We start from the raw sequence: 16,445 nt of genomic DNA, 5'->3' as shown, positions 1-16,445 counted from the left end.
CTGATTCAGTACTTAATGACGTCATAAATGCGTCAGTGACGTCATTAATCTTTACTGGATTGACTGGGGATAAAAGCTACTGTAGGTACAGTAAAATAGTGGGGGAATATCAAAACTGTCAGAAGTATTGTTGATGTTGATTTCTTGAATCTTCTTGTTTACCTTGTGCGAATTATTTTCCAAGTTCAAAACATAAATTATTCAAAATAACTATGGCTATGAACCCCAATAATGTAGCAGCCATGATAGTGGCAAACACCGTTTCCGTTTTATTATTAACTGATAATGAGGAAGATGAACTGGACCAAGAAGACTTTTATATTGGCCAATTACAGGCTTAAGGACAGGCCCGTATTCGCGTTCCAAATTATTTGGAAAACGTGATAAACCTATATTCCGAAGAGGAATTTAGGATGCATTTCAGGTACCTAGGTACAAATTCAAAAGATAATATATTATATTACATTACTAGTGAAGAAAACGATATTTTTCACTCAAGTCCTAAGTCCTAGGACCACAAATTTGCGCTCTTTAGCCCTTTAAATTTTTGAGAAAACTCGTAATTGTGCACATACTGCACTGCAGAAATAAAAAGGCACAAAAGTACATGTGTATTTTACTTTCTCACAGGAAATATGTTTGATCGAAAGTTTTATAGGTTAGGTTTTATAGGTTATGTTGTGGTTGTGAAAACGGTGCTGAAAACTGTTCCTTTTTTGGAGCAAAATAGCACGCTGTGTAAAATCGGAACGACAAATTACAGTAAAATCAGCACAGTACAATCCTGTACTGACAGTTGAAAACGGTACATACCCATATTTATAAGTTCGTGGTAATGCTCCAAGTTTACTAGCTCCCATCTGTCAACTTTCGATCTGTCACGTCATAATCATGTGACATTATAATTGCAATTAAAATCTTGCGTTCTTATTGAAACACCTTTTATATACTTCTAGAATAGCCTTTTATTAAACTAATTAAACAAATACGCAAATTACAACTCATAACTAATAAATCCATAATTTCAAATACATAAATTAATACGTCTCGCCATAATTGAGTCACATCATAATAACCTCTACTTGTCCTTCTTCATCACTCATGTCAACCTAACAAAACGTAATGACTGTCCGCACATATGACGTTATAGCTAAAGGCGCGAAATTCAAACTTTAAAATTAAAAACTATATACTATATTTTATTTTTTATACTAAATTCCATATTACGCTTATAAAAATAGCATCACATTCAGTAGTATATTTGCATAATATAAGATATGTAGGTATCACATAATATTACGCTGTGGTGCATTAAGTAGTATTACCTAATTACGCTACTGTTTTCATTATGACTTAAATTTAATTATTACGCAGGTAATTTTTTAAACAAATAAAAAGCTTATACATATTTAATGTGGCATTTGATAGATAAAATGCCCTGTTATTTTTTGTTCGATAAATGATGTAAATAAATGCTGTTATCACTAAATGCCTGTTGGCGTTTTGCTAATATATAGAATGTAGAAAATAAGACAATCTGCCATAATTAATCGGTATTAAATCAAACCGATCCTGCGGTAATTTGGTTTTAACTTATCTGTTTTAACGTAAATCGTACATGATACTAAGTGTGTTTTATGTATAATAAAAATGGGTAATTTTCCTATAATATTAATAAAAATAGATTTTATTTATTATTGTTGTCGCAACGCTTCGACAGGTTTATAAAATAATTTAAAAAAGGTGGTAGCATAAAAGATCCAGTGAATCGATGACAGGATGCAACATGGGTAACTGGATTACATTCGCTCGATCGATCCTCTAATTATAAGTTTCCCGAAGCTATTTTTGTTACTTTGTTTGGATACCTACTTATTAATTTGATATTATAATGTTTCTGAATAAATAAAGAAGGTATAACAGCCTGCGACTTATTTTATTTATTTTTTGTTAGACAAATTAATAGTGAACTATTAATGTCTTATTATCGGTAGTTTTACTTTTATAACTATAAAAGTAATTGTGTTTTATATCATATAATGGAAATGTCACATTTTATTAATGTTGATTATCATTATGGATTTTGATACCTAATATAAATAACTGTTCTTATCATGTCTTAGTAAAATGTGGCAACAATAGAAGAGACCTAGATATCTTTAAAAAACTATAAACAAGCATATGGATTATGATAGTGTCATAACAAAGGTGAGAAAATCCCGAATAAAAATCATGGGGTACGAACGAAACCTAGAAACAAACAAAGCATAAAAAAACAAGATTTTTAAGAATTTATATCACATCTATCTCAGAAATTTATAACACTTAAATCCACTCTATATTGATTGGAATTTCTGGGTGTTTGACGACATCACTGGCTACTATGTTAATAACACAAAAATGATAAATGTATCAACGGAGATATTCTAGATATATTTGTTTGAAACTCGTTATCATCATACAGAGGATATAATAATTCTGTTACAATGTGATATTAAAATACTATGGATAAGTCGGTACGACATATTTAACCACCCAAAATAAATATAGTAATCCATCAATTTTGCACATTCTCATAGTGGGACGCCAATATTTGCTCTTTCATATTTCACGCCTCCCTGTATCGCAAGCTTCTCAAGAGCGTTTCTTCAAAACACCTGTCCAAAATAGCCTATTATTTGCTCTGGTCTCAGTCAATTCTTAATATTAAATTATTCTTATTGACACATTTGTTCTGTGAGCTATCCAAGGAATTATGAGGAAAACGTCTTCAGCAAAACATCTCGAATGCATCTATACTCTTTTTGTCAGTTTCCTGATCTAGAGTAAAGTGGGGCAAAAAGTCGCATGGGGCAAAAGTCCGAAAGTGATTTTACTGATATATCCGTTGCAATTTGACAATGTCGCAACAAGTGGTTTTAGCCTTACACATGCATGTATCGACGAGAAAAATATTTCTGGTTTAGGTGAATAATTGTGCGAATTATGAGGTAAGTTACAGATTTACATGCTGTTCAAGTAATTTTTTTATCATACTATTTAAGGTGTACCTAAAAACTGATTACTTTAAATACGCATTTATAATATTTACAATATATAGATTAAGTTTGGTTGCAAAGCATAAAGAGTAGTGCCTCCATCTTAGCTGTACGTAGGTAATATTTTTGTGAGCCCGTTACATTTGGGGAAAAAGTCCGCAGTAGTGTGTGGGGTAAAAATCCGCACTGGGGACTTATGCCCCATAAGAATCAAAAATTTTTTTTGGTATTTATCCTCACTTATTTTGTTTTAGGTTATATAAAAGGAAAACCGATCGTAAGATATGTACCGAGGATATGTTGGACACTGCCAGAGGAATGATTAATAATGGTTCTTCAAACTGCAGCAAAAGAATTAAAAATAGATGAGTCTACATTACGAAAACTGTTAAAGTCAGGACACGGAGTGAAAAAGCTAGGAAGGTTTAGATCTGTTTTTTCAGAAGAAATGGAGCTTCAACTTGTACAGCATTGCAAAGATTTGGATAATCGTTTTTACAATCTCACTTTCGAGGCTTTAAGAAAAATAGCATACGAATACGCCACTTTGAATAATATAAAAAACCCTTTTGCCTCAAAATTAAAAATGGCAGGCAGAGACTGAGCATTTAGTTTTATTAAAAAATATAACCTTTCGTTAAGAGCTCCTACAGCTACGAGTCTCGCACGGATGATGGGGTTCAATAAATGCCAAATAAATGTATTTTTTGAAAATCTGACGAAAGTTTATAACGAGTTTCAGTTTCCTCCTAGCGCTGTATTTAATATGGATGAAAGCGGTATATCAACTGTTCCGAATAAAATACCAAAGATTGTAACTGCTAAGGGAAAAAGGATGGCGGGAAAGATTTCATTCGCTGAACGAGGGAAAATTGTTACTATTGTTTGTTGCATGAGTGCTGCGGGAAGCTTTGTGCCTCCCGCCATAGTTTTTCCCCGTAAAAAACTAAAAAATGAGCTTATGGATGGTGCTCCACGAGAATCCATTGCAATGTGTTCCGATTCGGGATACATAAACAGTACTTTGTTCATACAGTGGCTTAAGAATTTTAAATTTAAAGTAAGGCCAGATAAAGAACATCCTGTGCTGCTGATTATGGATAATCACTCCTCCCATGAAAGTTTAGAAGACGTGAACTACTGCAGAGAAAATTACATACATTTGTTAACGATACCTCCACACAGTAGTCACAGAATTCAGCCATTAGACAGATGCTACTTTAAGGCCCTTAAAACGTTCTATACAGATTAATGTGACCAGTGGTTAACGAACAATCCAGGAAGGCAAATTGCTCACTTCCAAATTTCTAAGCTACTTGGCAAGGCATACGAACGTTGTTTGACTATGGACAGAGGTGTTACCGGTTTTGAAGTGTGTGGAATATATCCAATAAACAGGAACCTGTTTACAGAAGATGATTTTCTTTCTTCCAAAGTCACAGATAAAGAAGCAGAGAAAAAGAAAAATGACTTGGACTCTGTAGCAGACTCGGATGATATGCCTTTGTCTTATTTTCTTCCGAGCACAAGAGAATTCTGGAAACCAAGCAATAATACTACCATCCACTTCCAATACAATAAATCTTTTGACACCAGAAAAGCCGTCTACATCAACACAAAATTCCATCGGTTACACCTGAACAAATTATTCCGTTTTCGAAAAGAAAGGAAGAACAGAAAAGGAGGCGTCAAAATAAAAAGTCTACAATTTTGTCCAGTACGCCCAACCAGAATAAATAGGAAGCACTGGCTGAAGAAAAATTGAGAAAGAAAAGCCTGAAATCCAAAACCTGCGCCAAGAGAAAAAATACTGATCAGATCGAAGGGTTAAAACAACGGAAAACCAAATCGAACGCATGTCCGGGCTGCCTCGGGCCGTATGAAGAACCGCCGCTTGAGTCCTGGATCCAGTGCATTACTGCAAGGAGTGGTAGCACGAAAGCTGTATGAATATGAGAATATTGGACCTTTTCAGTGCGACTTTTGCAATTAAATTAGTTACGGATATTTGCCCCATATCAATCGGACTTTTACCCCGTGGGTGGGGCAAAAGTCTTATTTTGTATGTTTAAATATTTTATTTTTTGTGATGTTTAAAAACGTATTTTTAAATACAAAATAGCATTTATTTGTACTACCAAGGGATTAAACTTTTAAGTTTTATACATCAATAAAACATTTTTTGAAACTTTAGGTTTTATAAGTTAACTTCTCCTAAATGTGTCTTTTTGCCCCACTTTACTCTACGTTTAATTGCCTTAGTGCGTCTGCCATAATTGCAGATACCAGGTATACAAGTTGACTAACAACAGCGATATTATTTATTTTCGTTTGGTGGTTTGCTCTATCTATTGCCATGAATTGTCTTTGTTCTGTTTATTTTGCGACCTGCATTTATATTAATGTTTCGTTGACTATTTCTGTGCAATCGAGTATGTAATGCACATCTATCTAATGGCACAAACGCTGCAGTATTAAGATCATTAGCCATCAATGTAGATTTCAAACTATTCCCAACAAGTGCCACACTCCGTAGCTCATTCATAATTTGCCAAGACTCTCTCTGTTTGTTAGAAGAAGTTTCAATTCCATTATAGAAATATTGTTGCTTAACTGTTTTTATAACTTGACGATAAACAGATAAAATTTTTGAAAATACAACGCAAGTACATGATGGACTAATACTTGAATGACAGAATACAAGAAATAGTTAATGACCTTTGGTGGTGGTACAAGTGACACATCAAAGCAAGTGTTTTGTGGTGTGCTCTTCTATAAGATGTTATCAACGAGTTTTTAAGTAGTGTAGTCTTCCCAGAGTCCTAAAAACTGTCTACAAAATATCATGATAAGTTCCAACCCATTTACTCTACTTAAACTGCTTACGGAAAGCTGCTTGAACTATGTTTCAGTGAATAGCGTCTCGCTCATAATTGTAACGCAAAATAATTGTCCCAAACTCACGTGGGTCCGTTATTGTTACTCATGATTTTCTCATTCTACCTAACAGTTGGCACAGTTTCACTTCACACTTAGATTGAAAATCTTTCTTGCTTCAATAGTGATCCCGTTATTTCATGCATTACTGGCCTTTCGCATAATCTATTCGCCGAATACATATGTATATCATTTTCAATGATCTTCCTTATATTCAATATTTGCTCTCTTGTGCCACGTCCTGGGACGAAACCTGCCTGTTCTTCTGGAATATCATGTAGTAGCAATAGTTTTATCCTTTGCTAGAATTCTTTGTAACAATTTTACCGCAATTGTGCAGTAGTTGCTGCATAAATTCCTTGCTCCTTTTTTATGTAAGTAGAATATATATTGATATTGTCCAGTCGTCTGTCTGCTCAAATCATTTTGATGGGTAAATTATCTATACCAGTGGGGCTTTTTTGTCTTCTAATGGCTATTCAATTATATTGATGACTTCTCTACATCCTACTCCATTATCAGATTTTCGCAGTATTGTCTTCATCTATTTATTATAGTCTTGTCTGGCTGTGAGTAGAACCCCGGTTTCATCTTTAATGGCATTACGGTTTGGTGCGAAGGAATGAGTTATCTGCTTTATTTCCTTACTCTCAGTTTTGATTTTATGTTCTTTTATTTCTTTGCATAATTAATATAGGTGGCTGTTTTTGTCTTTTTGAAAGAGTCACTTAATCTCAATGTTCAGTGCTGGATAGGCCTCTCTATCAATCTTATGTTCTAGTTCTGGAGCTTTTAGTTGTTTCCTTATTTGAATTTTGTCCCAAGTAAAATCTGTTATCCATTGCTTCCTCTTTTCTTCCAGGACATTTGATGGTTTTAGCAGCATTATTTAATATGGATTTTGTTTTCGTCCAGACAATGTTAAGCGACTGTTGTGATTCTGCGGCACGTTTAAGTATAGGTAATCCGGTATCACGGCTCTTATGTATGTGTTATTGGATCTCATATGCCATCTAGGACGATCATTTATCGTTTCTTATGCTTCCGTTAGTTTTCCAGCGAGATTTTATCATAATTTAATTTTTCTGTTTTGTTGCAAGGTTATATCAAACGTCTCGAGTGGTGCTGAAAGCCTCTGTTCATATAAGTTGATAATATATATAAATAGGTTGGTATATAATTATGTGATGCTATAAGGATCTCTTGGTTATGCGATAGACAGCCGGGTGTATTAAAAGAGTTCTTTCATCTTTGAATAATTAATTGGTTACAAAAGTGAATGTCCATCTCCGATCACCTTTTACAAGATTAACCTACTTAGATACCGGTAAAGGTATTGGTTTTATGCCAAGGTTATTTACACACTCATAGTTGCAAAGAAAGAGGCAGATCAACGCTCTGTCTTTTTACAAAAAACGAAAAAACAATAGTCCGCTGCAAGCGTACCATTGTCATGTTTTGACAGGGGTCTAATAGTCCGCGAGCTTAATTAAAAACTACATATTGTAGTTAGGCAACAAGCTTCGCAAATACATTTACAACTTCTAACAATAATATAAATAAGTTGTCTCAGTACAGAAGTGCAAGAGACGCTATCCTCATATATCTTTGTTAGAAGCAACACTCTAAGCATTGAAATCATCTAGGACTATCTAGATTTCTCTATTTGGTAGTTTTTCCAGCATCTTTTTTAATCTTCTTTCGCTTCGCTTGTTGGAGCATATATTTGGAATGTTCTTAAATCTTACAATAATGATACGATCAATGACTATTTTCTACTATTTTACACTATGTTTAACTACTACTGCCAGGAAGTACCACGAACCTTTTATTTAAAAAATGTCCGAAATTTTAATTCTAGACACCCGGTTTTCATGATATGTGTGGTCTCCTAGATGATCATGACCGGTAACCCATTTTTTCATTGCTAGTTGGGTCGTATACTTTCCTTTATTCATGATGATTATTGAAGCGAAGTGACACACTGAGGCAGCACCACTTTCTTTGGTGTAGTTATAGGATAGATACAGGAAAGGATAATTGGCTTCTAGTTGGGACCTGTGTATCTCTCGATTTAGGTATAGAATATTTGAAAGCTAGCGTAGGCAGGGTCGCATCCCTGAAGTAGATCTGTCCCTGTCATGACTACGGAGACTGTCTACCCATTAGCTTGTACCCTTATTATAACATATTAATTTTGCTCTGATACTAATGAAGCCTATTACAAGGAAATTACTCGCAACCCCAACATGACAATTCAGTAAAATTTACTTCTGGATTGGCAGTCATCTTTTAGATACAGGGAGTTGCAAAAGCTTAGGCCGCTACTTTAAGGGCGTAACATACCCGTTATTTTAGGACAAAAGTTTAAGTTTTTTCCTAAACTGCCTTCTAAAAAAGAGACGGCCCAAGTAACAATTGTGACAAAAAGTCACCTAAGTTGAGAATACTCTTATTTTCACTAGTTGCAACGTTGTTTTCAGTGCAAAATTTAGTAGGTTTTGCAACGACGTTTATTTTCAACCAAACTTCGACGTATTGCACCTGTATCGCAACTATTGTAAAACTCTGCTGTTTTTATAACGTATTTTTTTACTATAGATGGTAGCAGTAGTAATTTACACTTAAAACAACGACGTGCAGACCTGTACAATTTTTCGAATCAAAAACCCAGTAAGAACAACATTATCTCATCGTTAGCGAATGGGTATTACATTGCCTGATCGTCTGTGTTAAGCATTTTTCGCTGTAGAGGAAACTTTTTGACATGTTAAGAGTTTTAGGAAGAAGATGAAAAACAAGGTAGAGAGAATAAGAGGAAGAAAAAATATTCAATTCAACATAACCTACTTAATTTATATTTTTATTTTTATTATCCATTTTTTGCTTGGAAATATTGGGATTTATTATTTTTGTTTTGCTTTAAAAAATGAAGAGATATAAAGACTAAATATTCTGCAACTTACTACAGACGCAAAAAAAACTTGCAATGGAAGCAAGAATGCCTACAACTAGCTTACCTGAAGTTGATTTGGATTATGTAGAATCAATGGAAGTGGCGAAAGATAGTAGTGAAAAGGTTTGTATTAAATTCTACATATTTAAAGTTTAAAATACTGGGTTTACTTTTTGTAAATGGTCTCCTTCATGGTTCCTATATCCTACTTTATAGCCTTTCTTACGACTAACCAGTTTACAAACAATGGTAAGTTTTAGAAAGTTTAATTTTTTAGGATTTATATAGGAGCAGCAGCAATGAGAATTCAGAATGTAATGTTAGCATTACATTGTGAGTTTATATTTTTCGAAGAGCTTATGAATTTTTTTGTAAAAGTTAAAGTTTTTGTTTATTAAAGTTTGTAAAAAAACGAGCTGCATACGCGCAACAAACTGTAAATAATAATTGAAATATTAAAATTTTAGGTTCGGTCCATCCGTTCTTCCTCTTGCTTCTTGCTAATTTTACCCGTATAATTCACTATATTATACTACATACAAAACAAATATTAATAAGGGCTGTTCAAAAGATGGATTAAAAAGGTTGTATTTTTGGAGTAGCTGCCTACTGGAGTTATCTATTAGCTTATTGTTAAAAAAGTAATTAATTTTTCTGTCGTTATGGCGTCCATCCGTCCAAAAATCAGTAACTCTAAAAACGTTGCAAAAGCGTTTAGAAAGTTAACGGGTAGTCACTGCGTAACGTTGAGACAACCAAAAAAATCTCTTTCAAATTGGTGTAAAACGGGATTGTCTCTACGGTTAAGACAACGTAACAATGCAACGTTGCGTTGCAATTTGCAACGTTGTCGCGTCGAAAAATTGCTAATTGGGGGCAATTTAGAGATGGCGCTGGTAAAGTGATTTATTGCTCAATTTTTGAAATTACTGTCACTAAATCATTAAATTCGATAAACGCCAAAGGAATTTCATTAGGCATAATTTTCATAACACATTTTTGTTATCTTTACCAACTAGTGATGCCCCTAAAAATATCCGGATTTTTAAATGGAACAATACCTATAAACACATAAACAACGCGGCGCGGTATTAGCGCAGCACAACTAGATTTTGACAAATATCGATAGATGTTGATTGTGGATAGTGTACAGTAGTTACTGGTAATTGCATGTCGTTCGATAGAAAAATGGAAGGTAAAATAGAAAAAAATAGAAAAAGATTATTATGTTAGTCAACGAGAGGCAAGAAATAGTTAATTAAGTAATAAGCACTACAGTGATTTGATGACAAAAAAAACATTTGGCGGCAAATCAGCAAGAAACCCTATAAGTAATCATTCAAATAAATATATATATAATTTTGTAAAATATCAAACTGTAACTATTAAATATAAAGTGTCCCAAATTGGTCATTGATGTTGGTGTTGGGATCTCGGAAGCCTACAAATATGTTTGCAAGTTAATGTGGATACGAAATGGTTTTATCCAATCAGATTTTTAAAATATTTCCCAAGTACCAAAATTTTGCAATTTCGAAAATACGTAATTTATTTATTTTTTTATATATGAAGAGTGGAAATTCCAATCGTTCCAAAGTGCCATTTTTTTTCAAAATAGAGATATTGCCTTAAAAATGTTCTATGTGCCATCGCCAACAACCCTGAAAACGTTCCAAGTACCAAACCCCTTTAAACGTGGTATGTTGCCTAACTAAAGAATGACAATGTTCTAAGTACGCGACCTATAATTTTTCCAAACGTTCTATGTGCCGTCAGCGAATTTTATTGAAATTAGCCGTCCGTTTAACGGACTCGAGTCACTGCCTTGTATTTATTTTTTGTTTTAGAGACTTTCAGGTTAGGAAGCGTTTCGCTTAATTCTTAGAAAATACCCAATACAAAATGGAAAATAAAACAGATAAGCATGTGTGTGAACTCAGTAAAACTTCTAAGCGTGCAGAACAGTATAAAAATCGCGTTTCTGGTAAATCCTATAAAAATCGAAAGAATAAAAGTGTTCCAGCGCTGCCACCTCCTCAAGAAAACGTGAGTATTTTGTTTTAATGCACTTAAGTTTTATATAAAAAATGTCAATAAATTGTGTAATAAGTTATAGCAAGGGGGGCTCTTTAAAATTTTTAGTCAAAACATTTTCTTAAGTGCGTGCAGTAATAAAAACTTACATATTTTTGTTACTAAAATCATTATCGCAAATTTAATCACTTTTTATTGTTACAGGCAATTTGCAAAGGCAAATACGGCTGCAAAAATATCTCGCTCGATTTGAAACTCAAATTACCTGAAGATTTTATGAAGATGGAAAATCACAACTTGCAGAACACTTTTTTGCTGCGACTTTTGTCTATGTCACAAATAAAGCGGAGGCGCCATGGGACCTATGATACCCCGACTAACAGTCGCAGGAAATGTACCATTTGTTATTCTGTTCCTAATAATACAGCTAGCTCCTTCCAAGTGTGCAAGCAAACTTTCCAGGATATTTTTGCAGTATCGCACAGACGTCTACAAACTCTACAAAGTCGGTGTCAAGAAGGACTTATCACTTACACAGACAAAAGAAAGGGAAACGCACATCACCAAAAGTACACAAACGAAGATTGGGAGCTCGTTTTAACTCGTTTCCATGCGATGAAAGTCACTATGGTCGCGCTAAAAGTAACATTTAGTAGTGATCTTAATATTAGTCGTCTTTACAGAAGTTTTACCAGCAAAAATCCAGGAAGCAAAATTACTTACAAATCTATCGAAAAGTATTTCTGAAATGTTTTCCACATATTTCATTTTGCCGTCCCAGGACCGATACTTGCAGGACCTGCGATTTGCTTGCTTGTAAGATTTCATGTTCCAGTGGATCTGGGTTAGTAACTGCTAAACGAGAGCAATTTCTTCATCACAGCAAGTATAAGAGAGCCCTTGAATGTATGAATAAGGAGTCTTACGATTCACGTTTTCCCAATTGTGACTTTTATATGATATCTGTGGATCTTCAGCAAGTTTTACTGGTACCAAATTTAACTCATAGTAATATGTACTACATCCATGTATCTCATCTAAATAAAGCTTTTATGTGTATGTGGGATGAAACAAAACCTTGTCGTGGAAGCAATGAAGTTGGATCCTGCATTTTACGTCTAGTGAATTATTATGAAATTTTTGATAAAAAGAAACTCGTTCTATAGTCAGACAATTGTGCAAGACAAAATAAGAACCGCACTCTTATTTTTTTAATGATGTTTTTGGTGCAAATTGGACATTTTGAAGAGATTGTTCAAAAATTTCTATTAAGCGGGCATAGCTTCTTATCGTGTGATCGGGACTTTGCGATTATTGAAAAAAGGAAAAGAGTCAAAGTGTTTTACCCCGATGGATTTACAGAAAGTGGTTGCTTTAGCTAAAGTTACAGGGGAACCATTTACTGTAGTTGACATGGAAAATTCATACTTTTTAGACCTAAAAAGCGTCTGCGATTCCGTACTAAAAGTAAATTTTCCAATATCAAAAGCTACTATGGTAAAAGTTTCTAAACATTATCCAGGTATTATTCAGTATAAGACCACATACAGTGACATAGAAACTTAGAAATGTATCAATGTACTAAAAAAAGGTGCTAAACCTAAAGATATTGGAAAAGCTTGCATACCATTAATTTCTAAGCCACTTTTGCCGGAAGGCAAGAAAAAAGATTTGTCAGCTATGTTGGATTTTTTGCCAGAAACTGCTAAAGGTTATTACCAAAATATTCTAAAATAAAAATTTGTAATAACTTAGTATGTCATTCATAATTCTTTGGTTAGTTATGTTTTATGTAATAATACATTTTCCGTTCAAATGGTTCTAAGTACCACGGTACATAGAACGTTCTTTAAATACAGTTTTTTTTAGCATATATGGAGTTATTTTTTTCTTTTTAATTACAGAGGTTAAGAGTTACAAGTAAAATACATTTTAATAAAGCTTTTAACTTAACATTTGACTTAGACAGTTTTTTTCCTTTCCTGAAAAAAATAGCTAAAGGCACTTAGAACGTTTGGAATTTCCACTCTTCATATATTAAATTTATAAAACGATTAATTTATAACAAATTTATACGTACCTTTAAAGGGCGTATCGAGATTTAGTTTTTTTTGCCTTTTGTTATACATAATATCGGTTTAGAACTATAAGAAAAGTTTAAAAATGAATGAAAGGCTGCCTTTTGAAAAAATGAAGTTTGCAAAAATAGAAGAATGAAGAAGAAGTGAAGATAGCAAAACATCAGCCAACAATCTATTTGATCTCTAAGTACGTTTATAAAAATTCAATAGGTAAAAACATGCTTTTCCATGCAATCATATGGAACGGCCTCATTATCATTAACATTCTCATACCCACATGGATTTAATATAAGTTTCTAAAGTGCAGTTGCAAAGTAAAATTCGGCGCTCGCAGGTCTGTCTATTATATTAAAAGTAAATCGAGCGAGAGCTTTAATATCTCCAAAGTATATATTAATTAAATCTTCTCTGCAGGCTACATTCCTACTGTTAAATTAAAATGCTGTCATCTTACTTTACGACTATTTCGTAAATTTTGATTTTTTTTAGATAAATAAACTGTTTAAGAATCACCATACATAATGTCTCGGTAATCGAGTAATGATAAAACAAGCACATCAATATTTTATTTTTGGTGGTAGCATGATTTTGTAATGATGTAGACTTTTCAATCACGGATAAGCGGCCTTCATCTTATTATTAACATGTATTGTAAAAATTAAATTTCATTCAATTACCACTTCTAAACTGTTTTTCTGAATAACAATGGGTATAGTTTAACCCTTTATAGTTATTTTAAAAGTATTCATAACTTCAGTTAATTTATTTTTATTGTTTGTAGCAACCATCACACAAGACTTTAAAGCATTAAATTTTAACTTATGATTTTCAGCGAATGGAGCCAATTTTTCTATATCACTGGTAATTTTATTTTGAGCTATGAGCAAGTCTGGTGTGTCAAAAGATATACACCTGAGAGTTGTCTGCGTATTGTGCCAATTTAGAATATTATAGGTAGTCCTCCATATCAGTCATATAAGTAATGGTTCCAATATAGAACCCTGTAGGACGCCTGTAGTTAATGGCAAGAAGTTTGAATATTCTTGATCTGAATCTTTTCTTACTCGAACACGGTAACAGCGATCTTGAAGATAAGAAAACCCAGAGTACTGTCATTTAGATAGTAGTAATGTATGATGTATGGTATCAAAGGCTTTAATAAAGTTCAGCAAGCTTAAACGCGCTATTTCTTATAATATAATTTTTGGCTCTAATGTCAATACTCAAAAGACTTGTGGTAGTGTTAAATGATTTTCGGAAACCTGGTTGACAGAATGGGATTGTTTTTAACTGATAGACAAAATCCATCCTAAAATTCCATTATAAATATGAGTTGTAAAATGTTTGAAACCTCTGGTAAAATGCTGATAGGTCTAATAGCTTTAAAATCTTAAAGACATGGTACTTTGGGCAAGGGGACAATTATAGCTTTCTTTTATTTACTTGGAAATTGTTTTGCAAAATACAATTAATAATATTTACCAAAGGTTTCAGGCAGTAAGGAAGATATATCCTAAGATTTTTAATAGCAATTCTATTAATTCCTACCGCATTAATTCCAATATTTTTTATAATATGTATAGCTTTCTCTTCATTTATTAAATTTATGTTAAGTTCTAGCTGATTTATATTTTTTTATTAGTAAGATAGAAATTGATGAAGTTTTCTGCATTATTTAAATTATCAAGCAATTAGCTGGTTTTATTTTTTGTAAAATTTAGTTTTTTAGCATTATTCCAAAATTCCTTTCTTTTTTTAATGACATTTGTTAAAAGTAAACTAATTCTTCCCTATTTATTACGCATTTAGTCTAATTTTTTAACTCTCTGTAATAATACTATTTTCAGTTTTCTGCTTCATTAATTTTTGACGACCAATATAATAATTGGTAGTAGTCCAAGGAGTAAATGGTTTTTCAGTAAAAGTTTTGTTTTAATATGGGCATATTTATTAATTATATAAGTAATATTATTATTCATTATCGTCACTTTTTCAGTAATATTATTAGTATAATGTACATCATGCCATGGCAGTTGCTTAGGTTCATTTTTAAACTAAATTACGAGTCTTTATAAAAAAAATATTTTTTTATAAATTACGCATCCTAAGTTTAGCTCTAGCGAAAATCTTAAGTGACAATGATCCCTTCTTATGCAGTTATATAGAAATTCAAATGGAAAAGCAAAAAGCTATTTTCAACCCTATGACAAAAAAGTGAAATGTAGATAAAATGTTTTTTTTTAATTTTATTTACAAATCTGTAAAGAAAATAAAAAAATGCTTCTAGTACTAATAGTTACTGTACTTACTTACCCCTTTGGCATAAAAAATATTAATCATTTAACTGTTATGTCTTTAATATGAAATTTACTTTTTTCATCCTTAAATAGAACAAAAAAACATTTTGGCGCCCAACTTGGGTAACACATAACTTAATGAGATCCTGTAAATTTACTGCGTTTATTATTTTTATTGTATTGTACCAAGAAAACTAATGTAAAAATGAATTCTCAAAATCTAATTTATATGTTAATAGCGATATCGACCGGTGCGAAAGGGCTAATCTTAAATGCATCCACGGCAACCTACATTTCGTAGAATGCACCCAAAGTAATTGGATCATATATCTGCTAAATTACAATTACAAACAAAAACACCCATTTGTTGATTGAGCGCAATCACATAAATTAAACACATGCAACACGTACTGTTGCAACGAATGTCATGTAGCCGCTATTTATTAATTAATAGACGCACTCACCAAATAAAATCTTTGCAATGGGAGCAAAAGGTGGGCTGCTTAAAAAACCTCGGAATGAACCGATGATCTTTGATCTGATAGACGTTCTTCTTTTTCAGGGCCCCTTTGCGTCCCTTCAATCGTAACCCGAACTTGGTGTTCATGTCATTCGAGTCCTCGTTATTCATCTCCTGTTGATCGTCTGCCATTTTTAGTGAATAGAATTTAAACTTTTAAGTGAATATCAATTCTTGCTGCGTTTAATCCTAGTCCAGTTAATAACTGGAAACGGCTGGGAGATCGATCGGATCGCCGCGAAAACGAAATTGGAGAGAGCGCGAGTTCGCAGCAGGACGCGTCTAAAAATACTGCGGCAGGACCGTTGGAAGCAGTCGCGGAGCTGCTGCTACTAAATGTCAATAATATTCAGGCAGCAGCAGCAGGTATAACGTAACGGGAAAACGGGAGGGTTTAGGGCTTAGATATACTTGAGCGTAGTGAAATAGGGATAATTTAATGAACCCAAAGGGTTAGATTTGCGATTGAAATACTCAAGGCATAAACTGTAAATTAAAGTGTTTGTTATTAAACAAATTTGTATTTTGTGTGTTTTTAAATTCATCATGGTTCAGTCAACAAATATAGAATACTGCAAAATG

At 33.1% G+C, this 16,445-nt stretch overlaps 1 protein-coding gene across 1 annotated transcript in view; it reads right to left on the bottom strand.

The window, feature by feature from the left end:
• The window catches only part of LOC126739010 (protein kinase C, brain isozyme), a 103,536-nt gene extending 87,345 nt beyond the window's left edge, over positions 1 to 16,191 (bottom strand). Inside the window, exon 1 of the mRNA XM_050444534.1 lies at positions 15,808 to 16,191. Coding sequence (XP_050300491.1) covers positions 15,808 to 15,995 — 188 coding nt within the window. The 5' untranslated portion in view covers positions 15,996 to 16,191. The remainder of the gene's footprint in view (positions 1 to 15,807) is intronic.
• Between the last annotated feature and the right edge of the window lie 254 nt (positions 16,192 to 16,445).

The sequence above is a fragment of the Anthonomus grandis genome, chromosome 7 (genome assembly GCF_022605725.1).
Source record: "Anthonomus grandis grandis chromosome 7, icAntGran1.3, whole genome shotgun sequence".
NCBI lineage: Eukaryota > Metazoa > Arthropoda > Insecta > Coleoptera > Curculionidae > Anthonomus > Anthonomus grandis.
This window is presented reverse-complemented; position numbering and strand designations above follow the sequence as displayed.